At 33.8% G+C, this 19,764-nt stretch overlaps 1 protein-coding gene across 1 annotated transcript in view; it reads right to left on the bottom strand.

Moving 5' to 3' along the window:
- Positions 1-19,764, bottom strand: part of MAP4K5 (mitogen-activated protein kinase kinase kinase kinase 5) — a 98,796-nt gene that overhangs the window by 64,588 nt on the left and 14,444 nt on the right. The window contains 3 exon segments of the mRNA XM_028508068.2: positions 596-660; positions 1,174-1,264; positions 11,510-11,567. Of these exon segments, the coding sequence (XP_028363869.1) occupies positions 596-660; positions 1,174-1,264; positions 11,510-11,567 (214 nt within the window).

The following is a 19,764-nucleotide window of genomic DNA, read 5'->3' on the forward strand; positions in this document are numbered from 1 at the left end:
ATAAACTCTAGAATTCAAGAAATTATCAACAATAAAACAAATTGAAAGCTAAGCTGTAGAACCAAAATGAAAATTATTTCTAAATACTATTTAAGGCAAAATAAACTTAACTAAAAAAACTGCCTAAGTTAACAGAATGTGAAATAAAATACTCCATATTTTTAAAAAGTATGCATTTTAATATAAAAATATTATAACAACTAAATTGCTTTCCTAGATAGCAGGTTAATTATTATTAAGACAGATATATAATTTCCTTTTTGAGTTACCCTTGCATTTCAATTCTTATTTATTTACAAGGAAGTTTAGGCAGTATCATCTGTAGATGAAATACTTTTCTAAAAGAGTACATCTAAAAAGTAAAAAATGGACTGTTCAAGCACTCTTGAATTTCTCAGTTCAGGCTCCAGCAAATTTAACTGAATAACCAACAAAAAATTAAATTTAGATGTCTTTTATGCAATACTCCAGGAACAGAACAGAAAAAGGCAAAACAGTTAATCTACTTATTAATATTCTCGGTTAACTAGGCATGTCAAACAACAACCATTAAATCCAAAGTCAATCTTAAAATATAAAGGCAAATTAATAGTACCATGGTAAATATCTTGAAGTGATCCGCCACCACAGTATTCCATACAAATCCACAGTTTTTCCCGACTAATATGAAAGAGAAAGAAAAGTACATTAGCTAGTAATTCTTGACCACTGACATGCTCTGAAGGCTTTCACTCTTCAGCATACCAAGATTTACGATGGACTGCAGAGTACAGCATGAAATTACCCGGGCAGTGTCTCTCTCTTATTTCTAATTTATTGGGATATGGCAGTCTCTCCTCAAGCTACAGAAACACATACTGACTTTCAGCTTTTTTCCCATCTTACATTGTTTAGAAGTAGTAAAAAGTATTCATTGTTTACAATATGACCACTTTTATAAGCTGAAACACCTACTTGTAACATTCATAATAGTTCATTAAGGTTGCCAGATAAGGTATAACTGCACATGGAGGTGTCACTATTAATATAATGGGAAACAATAAGAAAACCTAAGAAATTTTAGAACCTCAGGCCTATAATTTTAAAAATGTATACATATAACACTAACAAGAAAGGGAGAATGATAGCAGACATAATATACAAAGAGAACACAGAAGCTTTTTTATGTTTTACCTGAGATAGCTTCCAAAGTAGGCAACAATGTTGCAATGTTTACATTCTTTAACCATAAATATTTCTTGCTGAATCAAAGAAAAATCATCTCCTGAAAAACAAAATGATAATAACCTGGTCACTATGTTAATTTTGAATTTTTTAAAAAAATTTTTACTGTGTTTTTCCATTACCATTTAACACCCTTATATACTCCCCTCCCCACTAAAACCCTGTCATCATCACACTGTTGTCCATGTCTATGAATCCTTTTGCTTTGTGCTCGATTCCTCCACCCCACACCCCCTCCCAACAGCTGTCATCCTGCTCTCTATGAGTCTGTCTCTATTTCGCTTGTTAGTTTAATTTGTTCATTAGATTCCACATATAAGTGAAATCATATGGTATTTGTCTTTCTCTGATTGGCTTATTTCACTTAGCATAATGTTCTCCAGGTCCATCCATGCTGTGGCAAAGGGTAAAATTTTATTTTTACAGCCAAGTAGTATTCCACTGTGTAAATGTCCTGTAGTTGTTTCATCTACTCATCTATTAATGGACACTTGGGCTGCTTCCATGTCTTGATGATTGTAAATAATGCTGCAATGAACATAGGGGTGCTTCTGTTCTTTTGATTTAATGTTTTTGGTTATTTGGATATATTCCCAGAAATGGGATCACTGGATCAAAAGATCAATTTTTATTTTATTTATTTTATTTTTTAAAAGATTTTTTAAGTTTATCTTTTTAAAGCCCTGGCTGGCGCAGCTCAGTGGATTGAGCACGGGCTGCGAACCAAAGTGTCGCAGGTTCGATTCCCAGTCAGGGCACATGCCTGGGTTGCAGGCCATGACCCCCAGCAACCGCACATTCATGTTTCTCTCTCTCTATCTCCCTCCCTTCCCTCTCTAAAAATAAATAAATTAAAAAAAATTTATCTTTTTAGAGAGGGAAGGGAGGGAGAAAGAGAGAGAGAAAGAAACATCAATGTGCGGTTGCTGGGGGCTGTGGCCTGCAATGCAGGCATGTGCCCTGACTGGGAATCGAACCTGCAAGGCTTTGGTTCGCAGCCCGCGCTCAATCCACTGAGCTATGCCAGCCAGAGCTAAAAGATCAATTTTTAATTCTTTGAGGTATCTCCACACTGCTTTCCACAGTGGCTACACCAATCTGCATACCCACCAACAGTACAGTAGAGTTCCTCTTTCTCCACATTCTCATCAGCACTTGTTGTTTATTGATTTACTGATAGCCATTCAGACAGGTGTGAGGTGATATCTCATTGTGATTTTAATTTGCATTTATCTGATGACCAGTGACACTGAGCATCTTTTCACATGTCTATTGGCATCTGTATATCCTCTTTGGAAAAAAGTCTATTCAGGTCCTTTACCCCTTTAACTGGACTGTTTGCAAAAACTACTTCTTTAAGACATGTTTTAAAAATAAAAATCCGGGAACCCAAAGTTTTTGATATCATTTATAATACAAAAAGTACACTTTTTAAAAATTACCCGAGGACATATTTATTGATTTTTAATTTTTTTAAAGACTTTACTTATTTTTAGAGATGGGGAAGGGAGGAAGAGAGGAAGAGAGACACCAATGTGTGGCTGCTCCTGGAGCACCCCCCACTGGGGACCTGGCCTGAAACCCATGCAAGTACCATGACTGGGAATAGAACCAGTGACCCTTTGGTTCGCAGCCCAGTGCTCAATTCACTAAACCACACCAGCCAGGGCTGTTTATAGATTTTTAGAGAGACAGGAAGGGGAGGGATAGAGACAGATTGGTTGCCTCTTGCATATTCCCCCACTGGAGATCAAACCTGCAACCTAGGAGTATGTACCCTGCCTGGGAATTGAACCCACAACCTTTTTGGTGTATGGGACAATGCTCCAACCAAATGAGTCACTGACTAGGGATAGATCTTTTTTTTAGGGTGGGGAGGGTGTGGAGCTAGATCTATTAAATGCATACTTGCCATATCAAGCAATGGCAAAAGCCTTTTGCACTAACTAGTAAGCATTAAATACATTTCTGAATTTTATGAAACAAAATCAACAGTCAAGATAGATACCAAAGAGAAAACTAGTTTTACTGTACAGCTAATAAGTTAGTATTTTCAGAAAACCAATTAGTCCAATGCTAACTATTCTGTCAGATAATTTTCAAATGTCCATGAAAATATAGTGATACTATAGTAGGTGGAAGCAATCTTGTCTATTTGTTTTGGCTGGTAATAACAAAATATGAATGTTTTCAATTGAGCAAAATGAATGCAGCAGGCAAATACAAAGGACAATCAATTCTAAAAGGATATTTTCTTTGGGATGCCTATATCGATTCTGAAAATTGATCTAAAGAGGAAAACCCTACCAGTTTCAAATTCACTAATTTAGAACCTGGATTTGAAAGTCATCTTTTTATTACATAGTAACAAAATATTTACCATTTCAATTTTATCTTGTGTTCAAAAGCAGACTGGGATCTAACTGAAACAGAGTACCCTAACATTACAAGTGATTTTTACTTACTAAATAGCAGAAAATATCTATTTAACCTTATTAGTTTTCTGTATCTATTATTTAAAACCAATAAAAGAACATATCTGGTGGGCATTTATTACCTCAATTTAACATTTTCCACCAATTCAGGTTTGAACTTTACAAAGAGGGAAGATAGAATACCAATGTTTTACTTTAAAAATTATTTTAAAAAATCAAAATTATTAATTTTAAAAATATAAGCAAATAGTGAAAAGAACACCTAACCAGAATAGTTGACATCTGTCCTATCTGGCCAAAGCTCCTACTTTGGAATTTCGTTTTAGAGCATTAACAAGGCAAACTAATGGCTGTTTAAATCTTTATGGACTCTTGACTTTTTAAAAATTTGCTCTTTGTTCCATGCTTATACTTCTAGGAAACAAGAAAAACACTGAGAAAAGTTCTAAACATCTATCTACTGAAAGATATTTAAAGATTCTTATTTTGAAAACTGTCTACACTAATGAAATACATTTAACTTATTTTATTTAAACATTCTGAACTACTTCCTGAGTGTTTCAAGTTCCCATTTTATTTTTTTGCTTATTGAATTATTACTAATTGGAAGAAAGCCAAGAAAATGTCTACAGCCTATTATTAACTGTAATAGTGTAATCAATTTAGTATTTTAAAAAACAAGCAAACAAAGAAACAAAAATATACCCATTAATCACTTTGGGTGATAATTTTATTAAATTTGACTCACAGTTTTCAACAAACTATAATTTGTATAACTTTAAAATATATCATATAGTTTCACCATTAAGGAAGGATAATGAGAAAAGAGAAGAGAGAGGAAGGGAAAGCAGGGTTTTGATGATTAACTTTCCCAAGAATCTTACTCCTGTTCTGGCTGTCTGCTGCCACTAGCTACAGACTTGTTTGAGCAAAATGAACATCTGCAAAACGAGTTAGAGAGCGAGTTGAAATTCAGACACAGACAGGGAAACATGGTGACAAACATCACCATAATACCTGCCTGCTTTTCTAGGCCAATTCTGATGCCTAACCAAAGCAATGGAAAATACAACTAAAAATCAAAACAGTACCACTGAAATTATTTCCAATACTAATCACTAGTATGTCAAACTTTGTTTGAAAGAGGGTGCCTATATTTATTTAATAAGCACCTACTATTAAAATGATACAGAAATGGTTACATCATTCTTAGAAATAATCATTTGAGTGTGAAAAGAATAACAAAAATATAGGGACATAGAAGGAAATGCTGACTCATCTTTTCAATCATGTTTATGGCTAGTTAAAAAACCAATTATCTGTGCTAATCTATTTTTATTGTTAACTCTGATGTTCACTTCAGAATTTTTATGAGTATCCAGAAACACCTCAAAGGCAATTTTTCAGTAAAATTTTGAATATAATATTATAAATTTAAATTGCCAGCAGCAAACAGTAAATCTGTAATAAAACACAGGACTCTAAAATTACTACAAATTTCAATAATCTCTTTTTTAACTGGGTTGAAAAGTATTACTAAGTTTACAGCTGTGATTTCATTTACTTAAAAAAAAGTCTTGTTGATATTTTATCAGACATAAGGCTTTTTCTAACTCATCTTGGCAAATTATCTTTCCATGTCTAAAAACAATTCTAAACCAGCTCATCTGTTAAATCAATACAAGAAAGCACTTCTGTATTATACTGACTTTAGTGCCATTTTTTTCAAAACCTGAGTACAGTTAAGAATTTATTTCTGAAATACGGCTATCTCCAGAATTATTTGAAGTATCTGAACTGACTGCTGGGAAAATTAGCATACCATCAGATTTTGACCTAAACATTTCTTAAGTCTGTTCTAAAAATGTGGAAAACACCATCTACTTTGGTTTTACTGAAAATGCTAAGACACTATGGTATAACAATCTATGGTCATATAGAAAACATATTTTTAAAAGCAAGAAAGAAAAGATAAAAACTCCACAAACAAAATATAATGAAACACCCCAAATGAATAAAATTACCACAAACAGATCAATTCCTCCAATTCTAAAGCACAGATGATAAAAATAAATGAAACTGTTTTCTTTTAAAAAGACAAGTATATATATTTAAAGTGTAAGAAAAACTTATTTTATTTCTCAGGTGACTAGTTTTATAGTTGTTATTACTAATTTTTAAAACTACAATTAGTATTGTCCTGGCCCAGTGGCTCAGTTCATTGGAGCATCATCCCGTAACCCAAAGGTCATAGGCTTGATGCTGGTCAGGCAGGGCACATGCCCTAGGCTGTGGGTTCTGTCCCCAGTCCATGTGCGTATGAACCTGGGTCCAGGCACACACAGGAAGCAACCAATCCATGTTTTTCTTCTAGCATTGATGTTTTTCTCTCTCCCATCCTCTCTCTTTCAAAGAAATGAAGAAAAAAATGCCCTCAGATGAGTATAAAAAAAGAAAATAAAATAATTTTTTTCAAAAAAAGAGAAAGGCTGAAACTGGGTTATAAAATAAAACTCAAATATGGCCCTGGCTGGCATAGCTCAGTGGATTGAGCGCGGGCTGAGAACCAAAGTGTCGCAGGTTTGATTCCCAGCCAGGGTACATGCCTGGGTTGCAGGCCATGACCCCTAGCAACCGTACATTGATGTTTTTCTCTCTCTCTCTCTCCCCCCCCCCCCTCTCTCTCTCCCTCTCTCTGTCTCCCTCCCTTCCCTCTCTAAAAGTGAATAAATAAAAAAAATCTTAAAAAAAAACTCAAATATGATTTGTCATAAAAGAAACACCTAAAAAACAATGACCCAGAAAAGATTACGGTAAAATGATAGGTCCAAGTACAGCAGCTCTATTCATTTGTAATACTACAATTCTAAACAAAAAGGGGGTCTGGCAATATCACTGTTTGACAAAGTTATATTCAAGGCAAAAAGGGTCAAAGGAAACTGAAAAATAATAATTCTATCAGAAAAACTATGAAAAATTATCAGAAAAAATATGAATTCTGTAAAACTGCTAGAAAGAAAATAAATCCAATAAAATTAACAACTTATAAAAATATATACAGTAACAACCTAGAAAGTATAAGAGGGAAAAATGCCATTCACAATAGCAGGCAATACCATAAGTATGAAAATATATGTGGCAAAAGGTATAGTATTTTCCTGAAGACCTGAATAAGAAACAATCCTTACTACTATCAAAATGCTGTCTTCTAAATTAAATCTCATACACTTTTTTCTTTGATAAAAATGATTTTAAACTTCTAGAAAATAACTACAAAAATAGAAATAACTAAAAAATAAAAGCAATAAAGATTATAAAATACAATGAAAAGTTAAGAGTAATAAAAAACAGGAGAGTACTCAGCTACAAATAGGAGTGGAAAAATATCATGGAAACAGAAAACAAAACCCATGCTTACATGGAAATTCAGTTTATGACAACCGAGACATTTTGAACCCATGAAAAAAGACAGTTTGTAGTAAACAGCTTTGGGAAACTCTCTAGCCATTTGAAAAGAATAGACCAAGAGCTCTCATTCACCCCTTGGGAAAAAATTGTTGCTGATAGTATAAGCAGAGTTCAAAGACAGAAGACAAACAGGCAAACTTTTAAAACATATGAAAAGTAACTATTCTCAAAGTGCATATGGAATCTAAAACTCAATAATATAAAAAGACAATCTATACAAAGCATATGTATAGGCAATTACCAACATAAAAATGGTCAAACACTAAAATCATATCAACAAATATTTACTGAACTTTTATGTTACTCTTCTGTGAGGAAAGATTTTACACATTAGTCAATCTTTCTGTATGAACTGAACTCTGACATAAAGTCAGCAGGTTTTACAAAGCAAGGCAGTGAGAAATTCCAACCTCCCAAAGAGTCTTAACTTATGGTTCTAGTAATTAATCATTATGTGTTAAATAGTAACATCTTTTTTTGTATGGCTTACTGAGAAGTCAGAATTGTAGGATTTAAAAAATATTCTAATCAATTCATTATATAAGCTGAACTCAAAGTAAGCTATACCCTCAAGTCAACTAAGTGAAACTGTACTGTCACAAGCCCAGAGCACTCACTCACTGAAGGCCGAGAAGGGATGAACATTTTTGTTTCCCATTAACCCTGTCCATTCACTTCCTGGACTATAACTGTACCTTAAACATAATTTGACTAAATATTCAAGTGACTCCTCCAGGACAGGCAAATGCTTACGTAGTTCTGTTATACTATCTTCTGTTTATGTTACTGACATTTTGGAGATCATTCTATGGGGGAAATGTAAATAAAAACTACAATGAGATGCCACCCCCTCCCATCCATTTAGCATAGATGCTATAACAAAACAAAACTTACTGGCAAGGATGTGGAGAAATTGGAACCCTTGAGCACTATTAGTAGGAACTGTAAAATCATTAGGTGAAACTTAATAAGAGGACTCAAAAAGAGTTATTATTACAATAATTTCTATTAGCCAGCAAAAAATAGGATACTAAGCCATACATGAAAGCTTATTATTAAAGTGTATCTGTCTAACAAAGTATAGACATAATGATCAAAATACTGTATTGAAATGCAAAACCATTTTAACAGCTGAAATTTAGAAACTGTTTGGCATAATTATTAACCACACAATTATTCTACACATCTAAGTTTATGAAGTAGCAAATACACAGATCAACTATTCACCTATATGGTCAAAAATTACTATTCCTCATCCCAATGTCATTTTTTAAAAGATTTTATTTCTTTATTTTCAGGGAGAGGGGGTGGGGGTGGGAAGGAAGGGAGAGAAACATTAGTTGGTTGCCTTTCCCACACTCCCCAACCAGGGACCTGGGCTACAACCCAGGCAAGTGCCCTGACTGGGAATCAAACTAGAAACCTTTCAGTTCACAGGCCAACCCTCAATTTACTGAGCCACACCAGCCAGGGCCCAATGTCATTTTTTGCAGAACTAGAAAAACCCATCCTAAAATTAATATGGAATAGCCAAATAGCCAAACAGCCAAAACAATCTTGAGAAAGAAGAAAGCTGATTTCAAAACTTACTACAAAGCTACATTACCAAAACAGTGTGACAGTGGCACAAAGAGACATAGAGACCAACAGAACAGAGTGCCCAGAAGTAACGTTTAAATAATTCTTGACAAGGGTGCTAAGACCATTCAAAGGGAAAAAGGCCCATCTTTGCAACAAATAGGTGAAAACTGGATAGCCATACGCAAAAGAGTGAAGTTGGAGCCTTACCTAACACCTCATACAAAAATTAACTCAAAATGGATCAAAGACTTAAATGTAAGACCTAAAACTATAAAACTCTTAGAAGGCAATATAAGGCAAAAACTTCATGGCATTAAATTTAGCAATAATTTCTTAAATATGACACCAAAGGTACAGGCAACAAAAAAAATAAGTAAAAAACTGGACTTCATAAGAATTTTTAAATTTTATGCATCAAAAGACACTATTAGCACAGTAAAAAGGCAAGCCACAGAACGGGAGAAAATATTTGCAAATTATGTATCTGATAAGGGATTAATGTCTAGAAATATACAGAACTTCTAAAACTCAACAACACCAAAACCAAACCACTAAATTAAAAAATGGACAAAGGACTTGAAGACACGTTTTTCCAGAGCAAACAGACAAATATCTAATAAGCACCTGAAAAGATACCAACATTACTAATCATTAGAGAAATGTGAATAAAAACTACAATGAGATACACACCTACTCACACCCATTAGAATCACTACTATCACAAACAAACCAAAACAGAAAATAAAAAGTTTTGGCAAGGATGTGAATAAATTGGAACCCTTGAGCACTGTTAGAAGGAATGTACCACTGTATGGAAAACAGTATGGCCATCACTCAAAAAATTAAAAACAAAACAACAACAACAACAAAAAACAACACACACACACACAAAAAAAAATTAAAAACAGAATTACTATATGATCTAGCAATTCCACTTCTGGGTATATACCCAAAAGACTGAAAGCAGGGTCTCAAAGAAATATTTGTAGCTCATGTTCACAGCAGCATTATTCACAACAGCTAAAGTGTGGAAGCAACTCCAGTTTACTTATCCAACAGATGAATGGATAAGTAAAATGTGGCATATATATACAATGGAACATTATTCAGCCTTATAAAGAAAATGTGGCATATATACACAATGGAACATTATTCAGCCTTATATTGACATGTGACAATATGGATGAATCAGTAATAGAAACCAGTAACAGAAAGACAAATACTGTATATTAAGTACCTAAAGTAGTCAAAATCAGAGACAGAAGATAGAATGATAGTTGACAGGCATTGGGGGTAACAGGGAAAGGGGAAGCTACTGTTTAAAGGGGTATACAGTTTCAGTTTTACAAAATGAAAGGAGTTCTGGAATGGGACAGTGGTGATGGTAGCACATTATGAATGTAATTTATACCACTAAACTGTACACTTAAAAATGGTATAGATGGTAAATTTTATGTAATACGTGTTTTACCATAGTAAAAAAAAAAACTTGGGAGAAAAAAGCTACTTTTGCTCTCATTAGAAACTTAATTATGAAAACATGGATGGACCTTGAGGGTATGGTAAGTGTAATAGATCTCACTTACATGTGGAATCTAAAGAAACTGGAAAAATCCAAGCTCACTGATACAAGTAAGAGATTGGAGGTGAAAGGCTGGGGATTGGGCAAAATGAGTGAAGGGATAAAACACTAGGAACTTCCAGCTATAAAATAAGTAAGTCATCACATGTAATATACAGCATGGTGACTATAGTTAATGATACTGTACTGCGTATTTGAAAGTTGCTAAGAGGGCAGATCTTGAAAGTTCTCATCATAAGAAAAAACTAACTATATAGGGCAACAAATATTAATTAGACTTACTGTGATCCTTTCACAGTATATACAAATACTGATCATTGTTGTACATCTGAAACTAATCATATGCCATTTCTACCTCAATTTAAAAAAAGAGTATTTACTGATCTAGAAACTGTCCTTTATGTAATGTTGGTGGGGGCAGCATACAGCACATGTAGTATATGCTAATTATGTAAAATGTTTACATGTATATATAGGAGGAAAATGAGTGGAAATATACAAAAAGGCAATAACGGTTTTCTCTGGGTGATAAAATAATGGATTATTTTAACTTTATTCTTTACACACTTCTGAATTTTCTATTTTTTTGCAGTGAACCCAGGCCCAATACCAAGCATTAATACTTCTTTCAAAGATTCCATTGCTAAGAAAAAAAATGAAACAAAACTTTGAGGCTATCAAAGTAATAAAATTGTTTCAAGTTCTTTACAGTACTTTTGTTTTTAAAGCAAATTACTCAGGATGTTTTAAAACAGCCTTCTGAAAAACAAGTGTTTAAAAAAATAAGCATTAGGCTAAGATTAGGATTATTAAACCTTTATCAACCAGCCAGAAAACAGCTGACATATAAAATATCATTATATTGAATATTAACATATATTCTTCCAAAATCAATGAACACTTTCCTAATCAAATTCTCATAAGTTAATATTAAAGTTCAATTATTTCACTATAACTTAACAAAAAATTAACATTGTCAATGTGTCTTCCAATTTTGAATGTGCACATCTGAAATATATCAACTTGTCTTTTAACTAACAACCTCCAATGCAATTGAATCTAACTATATTTGAGACATCCTACTGCCCTAACAACATACAAATATTTCTTTTGATGAAGGGAAACAAAGAAAGAGATACAGAAAATGCTTTTAAGTTCTACATTTATAAACTGCACAAGAAAAGTGTTCAAAAATTGTCTTGAGGGTTTTGACACATACCAGGTTCCAATTTGATAATTTTTACTGCAGCCAACTCTCCCGTATGTATGTTTCTGGCCTAAAATGAAAATGAAAATAAAATGCTTTAAAAGTTTGTTAACTATATAAAAGTTACTTGGTATTATGTTAATTTGTTGCTTATCAATCATGCTTTTAAAAAAAGCTAAAAAACAAAATTTCAAAGAGTATATTCACTTTTCCATTAAAGAAAAATATACAAATGATACATATACAAAATATTACCTTTAGTTCCACCACTTAAAAACAGTTCTGTTTAAAATGTTGGTGTACTTCTTCCAAGTCTTTTTTTTTATACCTGAGTTAATATTTTTCTAAATTAAAACATATTCATGAGGAACTAGACTGCAGGTACTAAGCATGCAACAGAATATACTGATGTCAAATTATAATGTTGTACACCTGAAATTTACATATTATTATTAACCAATATGCAACAGCATAGGGATCTGGGCTCAGGATCCCAAGGACACCAGACCAAAAAATCCCACAGAGCTAGCATTACCCCATGACCCCTCACTGAAATTCAAAGGTTGCCTGATGGCCAGAAAAAACCACAGATAGGCCCACAAGAATGCAACCACTCCTCCAATTACCAGGAAAAATGTCTTATCTCCCTTCTAATCTCTTGCTTCTTGCATCCTGACAAAAAAATTTCCAAGCCTGCTTTTTTCAAAAACCTGCCTTTTCACACAAGTCTGCTTTGCCCACAGCTTATAAAATGGTGTATTTACACAATGGAATTCTATGCAGCAGAAAGAAGGAAGGAACTCCTACCCTTTGTAACAGCATGGATGGAACTGGAAGACATTATGCTAAGCAAAATAAGCCAGGTGGTGAAAGACAAATACCATATTATCTCACCTTTAACAGGAATCTAATCAACAAAACAAACAAACAAGCAAAATATAACCAAAGACACTGAAATTGAGAACAGGCTGACAGTGACCATAAGGGAGAGGGGAGGGAATTTCAGGGGAAAAGGGGAAGGGTTTGCAGGAACAACTATAAAGGATACATGGACATTAACAAAGGTGGGGTAGAAAGGAGAGGGAGGTGGCGAGGGCTGAGATGGAGGTAAAAGGCAGAAAACTGTACTTGAACAACAATTAAAATTTTAAAATAATAATAAAAATAAGAACAGAAAAAAAGTACTTACAATACTCCATAAGAATATTGAAGCAATCCCAGACAAAAAAATCCTCAAAGAATATATATATAGTAGCTAAGCAGAGCCAGTCCCTGAGCAAGCTTACAGAACCTTCCTTTCCTCTGTGCTGCATCTCTTGTGCTTGAGCATAACTTAGTAAAATCTGTCTGGAACTTCTCTGGGGTTTTCTCATTTCTATCTTGGGGAACTCAAGAACCCCAGTGCCAATAACAAATGTTACTTCAATAAATTTAACTTTTAAAAACATCACGGACAAAATACTCATGGTTGTCATATATTTAATAAATACAGTCATAGGTTATTGAAGGACAATTTTTAATAAATCATCTGTATCTTTTGATCTGGAGGAAAAAAGTTTAAAACATTAACATTTGATATATGTGTTTTCTTTTTGTGGCGCATCTGTGCATGCATGAGTGCATGTGTTCATGAGAGTGTGTATGTGTTATAGAAGAGAATGACGTCAACACAGCCTTCTACAACAGGGGTCTCCAACCCATTAGGAACCAGGCCACGGAGCAGGAGGTGAGCCTGAATGTAATGCACTTCAATCATCCTGAAACCATTCCTTCCCTTGCCACCGGTCCATGTAAAAATTGTTTTCCACAAAACCCATCCCTGGTGCCAAAAAGGTTGGGGACCACTGTTCTACAACATGCTTTGCAATGCTGCCTAATTTTCCACTGATAGAACATGTAATTTACTTAATTAATCTCTTATTGTGGATAGTTAGGATTTTAATATTATTTTGTAAGTATAGAGATAAATGTATGTTATTTATATCTATCCACAGCTTTATTTACTTTAGATAAATTCCTTAAAAAAAACCTATTTACACTTAAAATATTATAGACAGACTTACTATAATTAGTGTTGCAATAATTATCACCATAAATATTTTAGCACATATTAGTTTATCAGTAAAGCAACCTCCAAGAATGGTTAGGTCAAAAAGGTATGTGGATTTAAAATGGATATATTACCATGTTGCTCCAAAATAAATTATGTAAATTTATATTTTCACCAACCTTGGGAATTAAATCTATATCTGTCAAGTTCTATTGAATGTACAAATATTTATTGTTTTTAAAATTACATATTTTCTTCATGCTATATATAATTTTAAATAGCTATATAATAGTCCATAAATCATTCCCCTTTACTGCTAGACATTAAAGATGTTACACTCGGTCTTTTCATTTTTTTAAGGTTATTTCTAAATATATTCTAAAGTATGAAATTAGTAGGTCAAAGGGTATGAATATGCACATTTAAAGCCATTAACACATACTGCCTACACACCTTAAAAGGGCTGTACCAGTATACTGGCATTGCTAATATGGGTGCTCATTTTCATTGCACCCATGGCACCCCATATGTGGAAATTCAATTTAATAATTTACAACATCTTTCACTTACTAGATTTGAATGTGAACTTTCATACTTGGCATAAAAAATAAGGAGTGCATGATAAAACAGGAAAGTATGATTACTAATTTGCTGGATTAAATAAATAAGTCATTTTACCAGAGGAAACAGTTGAAGAAATAGAAGAATGACAAAGAATGTGGGGAAGACAGCCTTACAAGGCATACTTTTAGAAATGACATACAGAGGTTGAGAGAAAAATAGAATAGGGGAGAGAACCACAGAGGTACAGTCACAAACGGGAAGAAGAAAAAAAAAGGATTGTCCTACAGCAGAAGTCTCAAATATTTTGTGATGCGATATTCACCTTTTCCTCATCTGTTGTGGTAAACAGGGGAAGGTGGGGTCTCATCAAGAGAGAACAGACATTTTAGTAACATCCACCCAGAGTTACCCCTCCCCCAATCACTAACACAAATAGAGACTGGACTGGTCAGCCAAAACCTCACACCACTGTTACTGTCTCCTCTTTCTTGACTTTGGACAAAAAAATTGTCTGTTAGCTTTGGGTCTAAAATCTCTCAGCATTTCAATCTCTCTTGGGTTATAGAAAGTTATGTACATACAGACTTAGGCAGTCGATTGCCACACTTCACATGTCAGTGAGATTCAGGTACAGAAAATATGACCAGAAGTTATAGAATAAGTAATAACATTGACCTTCTGGGAATTTTGTTTAGTGGGCAATAAGACGTTAATTCTGTAACAACGATGTCAATTATATTTGTAAACTTTTATAGTTTGGGGGAACTTTCATATTCAGTACTTATGTTGATTTAAAAGCATAAAGATTTAGCTTAGTAAAGTTAAGTGACTTACCTAAGGCCATCTGCGGACATGGACAAGAGTCACAGTCAGAACCCAAGAACTGTATTCTGATGTCAAGGTTTCACTGCTCTTTTCAATATACTAGAATTCTCTTTTCCTTTTTTAAATGCAATAGGCTCATGTGGACATGAGCTATTTGAGGACTCATTCAAGTTACCACGTGCGATCAGCCTGCAAGTTGTTATTCCATCTCCTAAACATCTCTGGAATCCATCTCCTCTACTCCTCCATTGCTAGTTTTAGTAAAGTTTTTTCTTTAAATAAATCCAACAGGTACTAAAGAAAAGTATTAATTGAATAATATTTAACAGATCTCAGGGGTGACTTCTGTTGAATAATTTACCAAGTAATGCACTAATTATCTTTTACATGAAACTAAGTTATTTTCTATGATGATTTCTGATGTAATAGAATGTGAACTCTTACACATTTAAAGTCTTCAAGAAATAATTTCAGAGTTGATCATATTTACTTCAATCCCTAAATATCAGTACATTTCCTGGTTTTCCCTCTTTCCCATCCCCTAAAAGTGACATTTTAAAAAAATTTCATTAGAATTCTAAAAAAAACAAACAAACCCCAAAACAGAGAAGCACCTATGGACATAGAGTGGAAATTTATATATTGGGAAGAAAGGTTTAAGTATAAGAGACACGATGGCACAAGAAAGCAACATATATATATACACTCACAAATGGAGCCATTTGAACCATTCAAGGTTCTAACATCCAGGGAAGGAATGGAATAATTAACTCATGAGACAGTAACAGTTGCTGACACATTTCCAACAACAAAATATCTTCAGCTTATTCATTACTTCTGTTTTCCAAGCAAAACAGGCATTAGGGCAATATACTCTTCCAGTCACTGGAAACCAAAAGAAAATATGAGTCTATGCTTTGCAATTACAGATTATTAAACAAGTGCCAACAACATGAAAAGATCTTATATACTTCTCGGAGAGTTTGGAACAATTAATTCCAGTTTCAGTCAGATTAATCAGAAGCAAATGACTTGATCTCTAGTTTGAAAAAAACTGTCCTCATTCTGGTATATTCTCCTTCCCCTGCCCTCCTTCCTGCCCCCTTAGCCCAGTTAATCTAGACTGTCCTTCAGATTGCAATTTGGTGTCACCTCCTCCAGGGAGTCTTGCCTAATATCTCAAGGCTAGAACTGTGTTCTCTTCTTAGCTGTGGGTGTGATTCTTTGAAGATCTGTGAGGTACAGCACTATAAGTTTGTTGAATGGACAATTATGATTATAGGAAAGTCATTACTTTTTGCTTACAAAATAAGAATATTAAAATCATCTACAACTCAAAAGTGTTATGAAACTGATAATATACTGTTTTAAATGATCTACTTAGTTTTATGTTGGTTGATTCATATTCAATTTTTACTGCTAAGAAATAAAACATTTTGGAGAAAAAAATTACTACAAAACATTGTTTTCAAAAATTCAAACAATATAAGTGAAAGATGACAGAACCCCTCCTCCTAACTTCATCCCTCTGAAGTAACTCCTGTGAATAATTTAGAGGAGATCCATCCACACTTAATTAAACTGATTCCTAAGAACACATACACTGATGGTTTGACAGCTTCTTACAAAGTTAAATAGTCTTTCCATATGATCCACCAATTCTCTACTTCTAAGCATTTACCCAATTAAGCTAAAAACCTAAGTCCACCACACAAAAATCTACACAAGAATGTTTATAGAAGGCTTTATTCATAATCCAAAACTGGAGCAATCAACATGTCCTTCAACAGGTAGATGGATAAACTGTACATTCACATAGTGAAATATTATTCAGTGACAAAAACAAATGAGCCATCAAGCCATGAAAAGATCTGGAGGAACCCCAAATGCATACTGTTAAGTAAAAGAAGCCAGTGTGAAAAAGCTACATACTATGAGTCCAGCTATATGACATTCTGGAAAAGGCAGAACTATATAAAAAGAATAAAAGAACAGTGGTTGCCAGGGGTTTAGGCTGAGAGTGATGAATAAGTGAAGCACAGAAAATTTTTAGGGTGGTGAAACTATTCTATGTGAAACTGTAATGGTGGATGCATGTCATTATGTATCTGTCAAAACTCAGAACTGTACAACACAAAGAGCAAACCATGGAGTGTAATAATAATATACCAATATCGGTTCAATACTTGTAATAATGTATCATTAATCAAAGATGTTAATACAAGGGGAAACTGTGTGGATAGGGAGGGAGGTAGGTAAACACAACTCTGTACTACTTCTCAATTATTCTGTAAATCTAACATTGTATTAAAATTAATTCTACCAATTACTTTTAAAAGAACACAGAAAATTCCCTGGCTGGTGTGGCTCAGTGGATTGAGTGCCAGTCTGCAAATCAAAAAGTTGCAAGTTGGATACCCAGTCAGGGCACATACCTGAGTTGCAGGCCAGGTCTTCTCACATCTCCCCATTAGGGAACATGAGAGAAGCAACCACACATTAATGTTTCTCTCCCTCTCTCCCTCCCTTCCTTTCTCTCTAAAAATAAATGTAAAAATCTTAAAATAAAAGAACACAGAAAATTATTTTAAGTATATATACCTTCAGGCATATTTCAGTCGATTTTTATGGTAAGAATCAACTGATACTTTGTTTCTCAATTTAACAGACCCAAAATGACAAGGACCAAAGACACACTTTTTTTTTTAAAGCAATTCTGAGAGGTTTAGAAAGAAGTAGATCATTGGATCATTGGAGGATGTGAACAACAATCACAGAACCACATGAAATAAAGATGGTATTTTAAAAGTCAGCTACACCATGCAGAGGTCTTCAAAATATATGTAGTTAAGTAACAAGTAAATACTGTAAGCTCTAACTCCCACTGACGGAAGAAACACAGAAATGTCAGTCTCCATTTTGATACATATTTCTGTTCTCTCCAAATGAAGAACTGATGGGCAAATGGTCTTACTCTGTAATTTTCCAGCTGGATTTTTAAAACAGAAAGCAGTACCAGGCTCTTTTATAATGAAAGGCAAAGAGGCTTTCAGAAAAAAAAATCTTCTAAACAGAGACTTTACAGATTCAATGTACTAAATAGATCTTTCAGATATTTAACTATATAATTTCACACTAAAATCCAAAGCAGTCACATGTGATACTGATTTTTGAAACCCAGTATTTCCCTGCAACAAGTTAAATGTGATACTTTCAAGTATTTTTGTTTTTAACTTTAATACATAAGAATTTAAAGATTCTGGATTATGTTTACAGAAAGAATTAATAGAAGTACTACATCCCTTCTACAAAAAGGATCTAAATATATTTTTGATTCCTATTCATTTTAGTAGGTTACTGGTATATACTAATATTGGCCTGAGAGTATACCAAACACTCAGAAATCTAATAAAATATTTTGCTACAGTAAATTTCTTATTAGTCAGGAACTGGAATTACTGAATGGAAAAAAGATAAACTAATGGGATCAATGTCACCATAAAATCCATAAAACAGCCTTTCCAGTTAATTAAGTTTCTCCTCTCATTGCCAATGCAATTCTCTTTAATTTCTTAACTAATATTTTCAAGTCAACTTACTACTGGAGAATTATTTTAATTCAAACTCTCCTGCCTTGGATTTTTAAATTCAAAGTAAGAAGTCACCCCTAGATTTTCACTTGCACCAAGAAAAAAAAAGATGTTGATCTTTCTAACTAAGCCATTTAGATTTCAACATTATCCAGCTGCCATTTTATCAGCCCTAAACTTTCCTACATGCTGTGAAAATTTTTAATGTGACAAATGAAGTTTTATCTCTAACACATTTTAACTACAAGTTTTCAACAAAGAATAAGATATGACTTAATGCACAGTACATCTCAGTAGCCATGACATTAGAAGATAATTTTTAAAACTAGGGTTAAAAAAATGAAACTGGCAAGTAATGACCGTCATCTAAAAGCTATAGCAACCAAGAAAACTGTACTTGAACAATGATTAAAATTAAAAAATAGGAAAAAAAAGGGTAAAAAAAAAAAGCTATAGCAACCCAGATGGTCACCATGAAGATAAATGAGGTCAGCTCTCGTATTCCACTTTACCATTCCTCACATTGGGCCCCTCTCCTATCCTGTTAACTTCCTCCCAGGGTATTTTCAGGGTCACAAAACTTTGCCATGAGGCCAACTGGGGGCCATCAGCTTTAAACATGCCTCCTTCCACCAAAAGTATTCTTTAACATAACAAGAGAAAACCCAGATGTCCCAGTATTTAACAAGCAATCTCTAGTTGCTACTCCTCAGAATTATGTATCCCAGATTAAAGAATATGAACTTTGATACAAAAGTGGCAACACAGTACCTGTAAGATCTGAAGGGATGCAAAGTAGCTGGTTTGTTCACAAAAGCAGTAAAATCACTTAGGCCATAGGCTGTAAAACTTCTACACCTGATTTCTTAATGTAACACTGCTTCTAACTGATTCATTCATTCAACAAATATTCTGAATACTAACTATGTGCCAGGCATTGTTGTTGATGTAATGAAATAAAATAGTTTTTGCCTTCAGGGAGCTTTTATCAGTTGGAAAGACAGAGAAGTGAACAGTAAATACAGTACAGCGTGAGAAATGCTCCCAAGGTGATAAACGACAACCTAAAAGCATTCTGAGCCCAGTAAAAGTTGACTGGAGAAAGCGTCCAGGAAGAAGTAAATCTAAGCTGAGACTTAATGAGATTTCCTAGGAGTGGGGTATAAGGGATTATGGCAGAATTCCAGGCAAAGGTATAAAGAAGAAAACATGGGCATTTCAAAGAAGCAAAATTGTCT

The sequence above is a fragment of the Phyllostomus discolor genome, chromosome 1, assembly GCF_004126475.2.
Source record: "Phyllostomus discolor isolate MPI-MPIP mPhyDis1 chromosome 1, mPhyDis1.pri.v3, whole genome shotgun sequence".
Classification (NCBI taxonomy): domain Eukaryota; kingdom Metazoa; phylum Chordata; class Mammalia; order Chiroptera; family Phyllostomidae; genus Phyllostomus; species Phyllostomus discolor.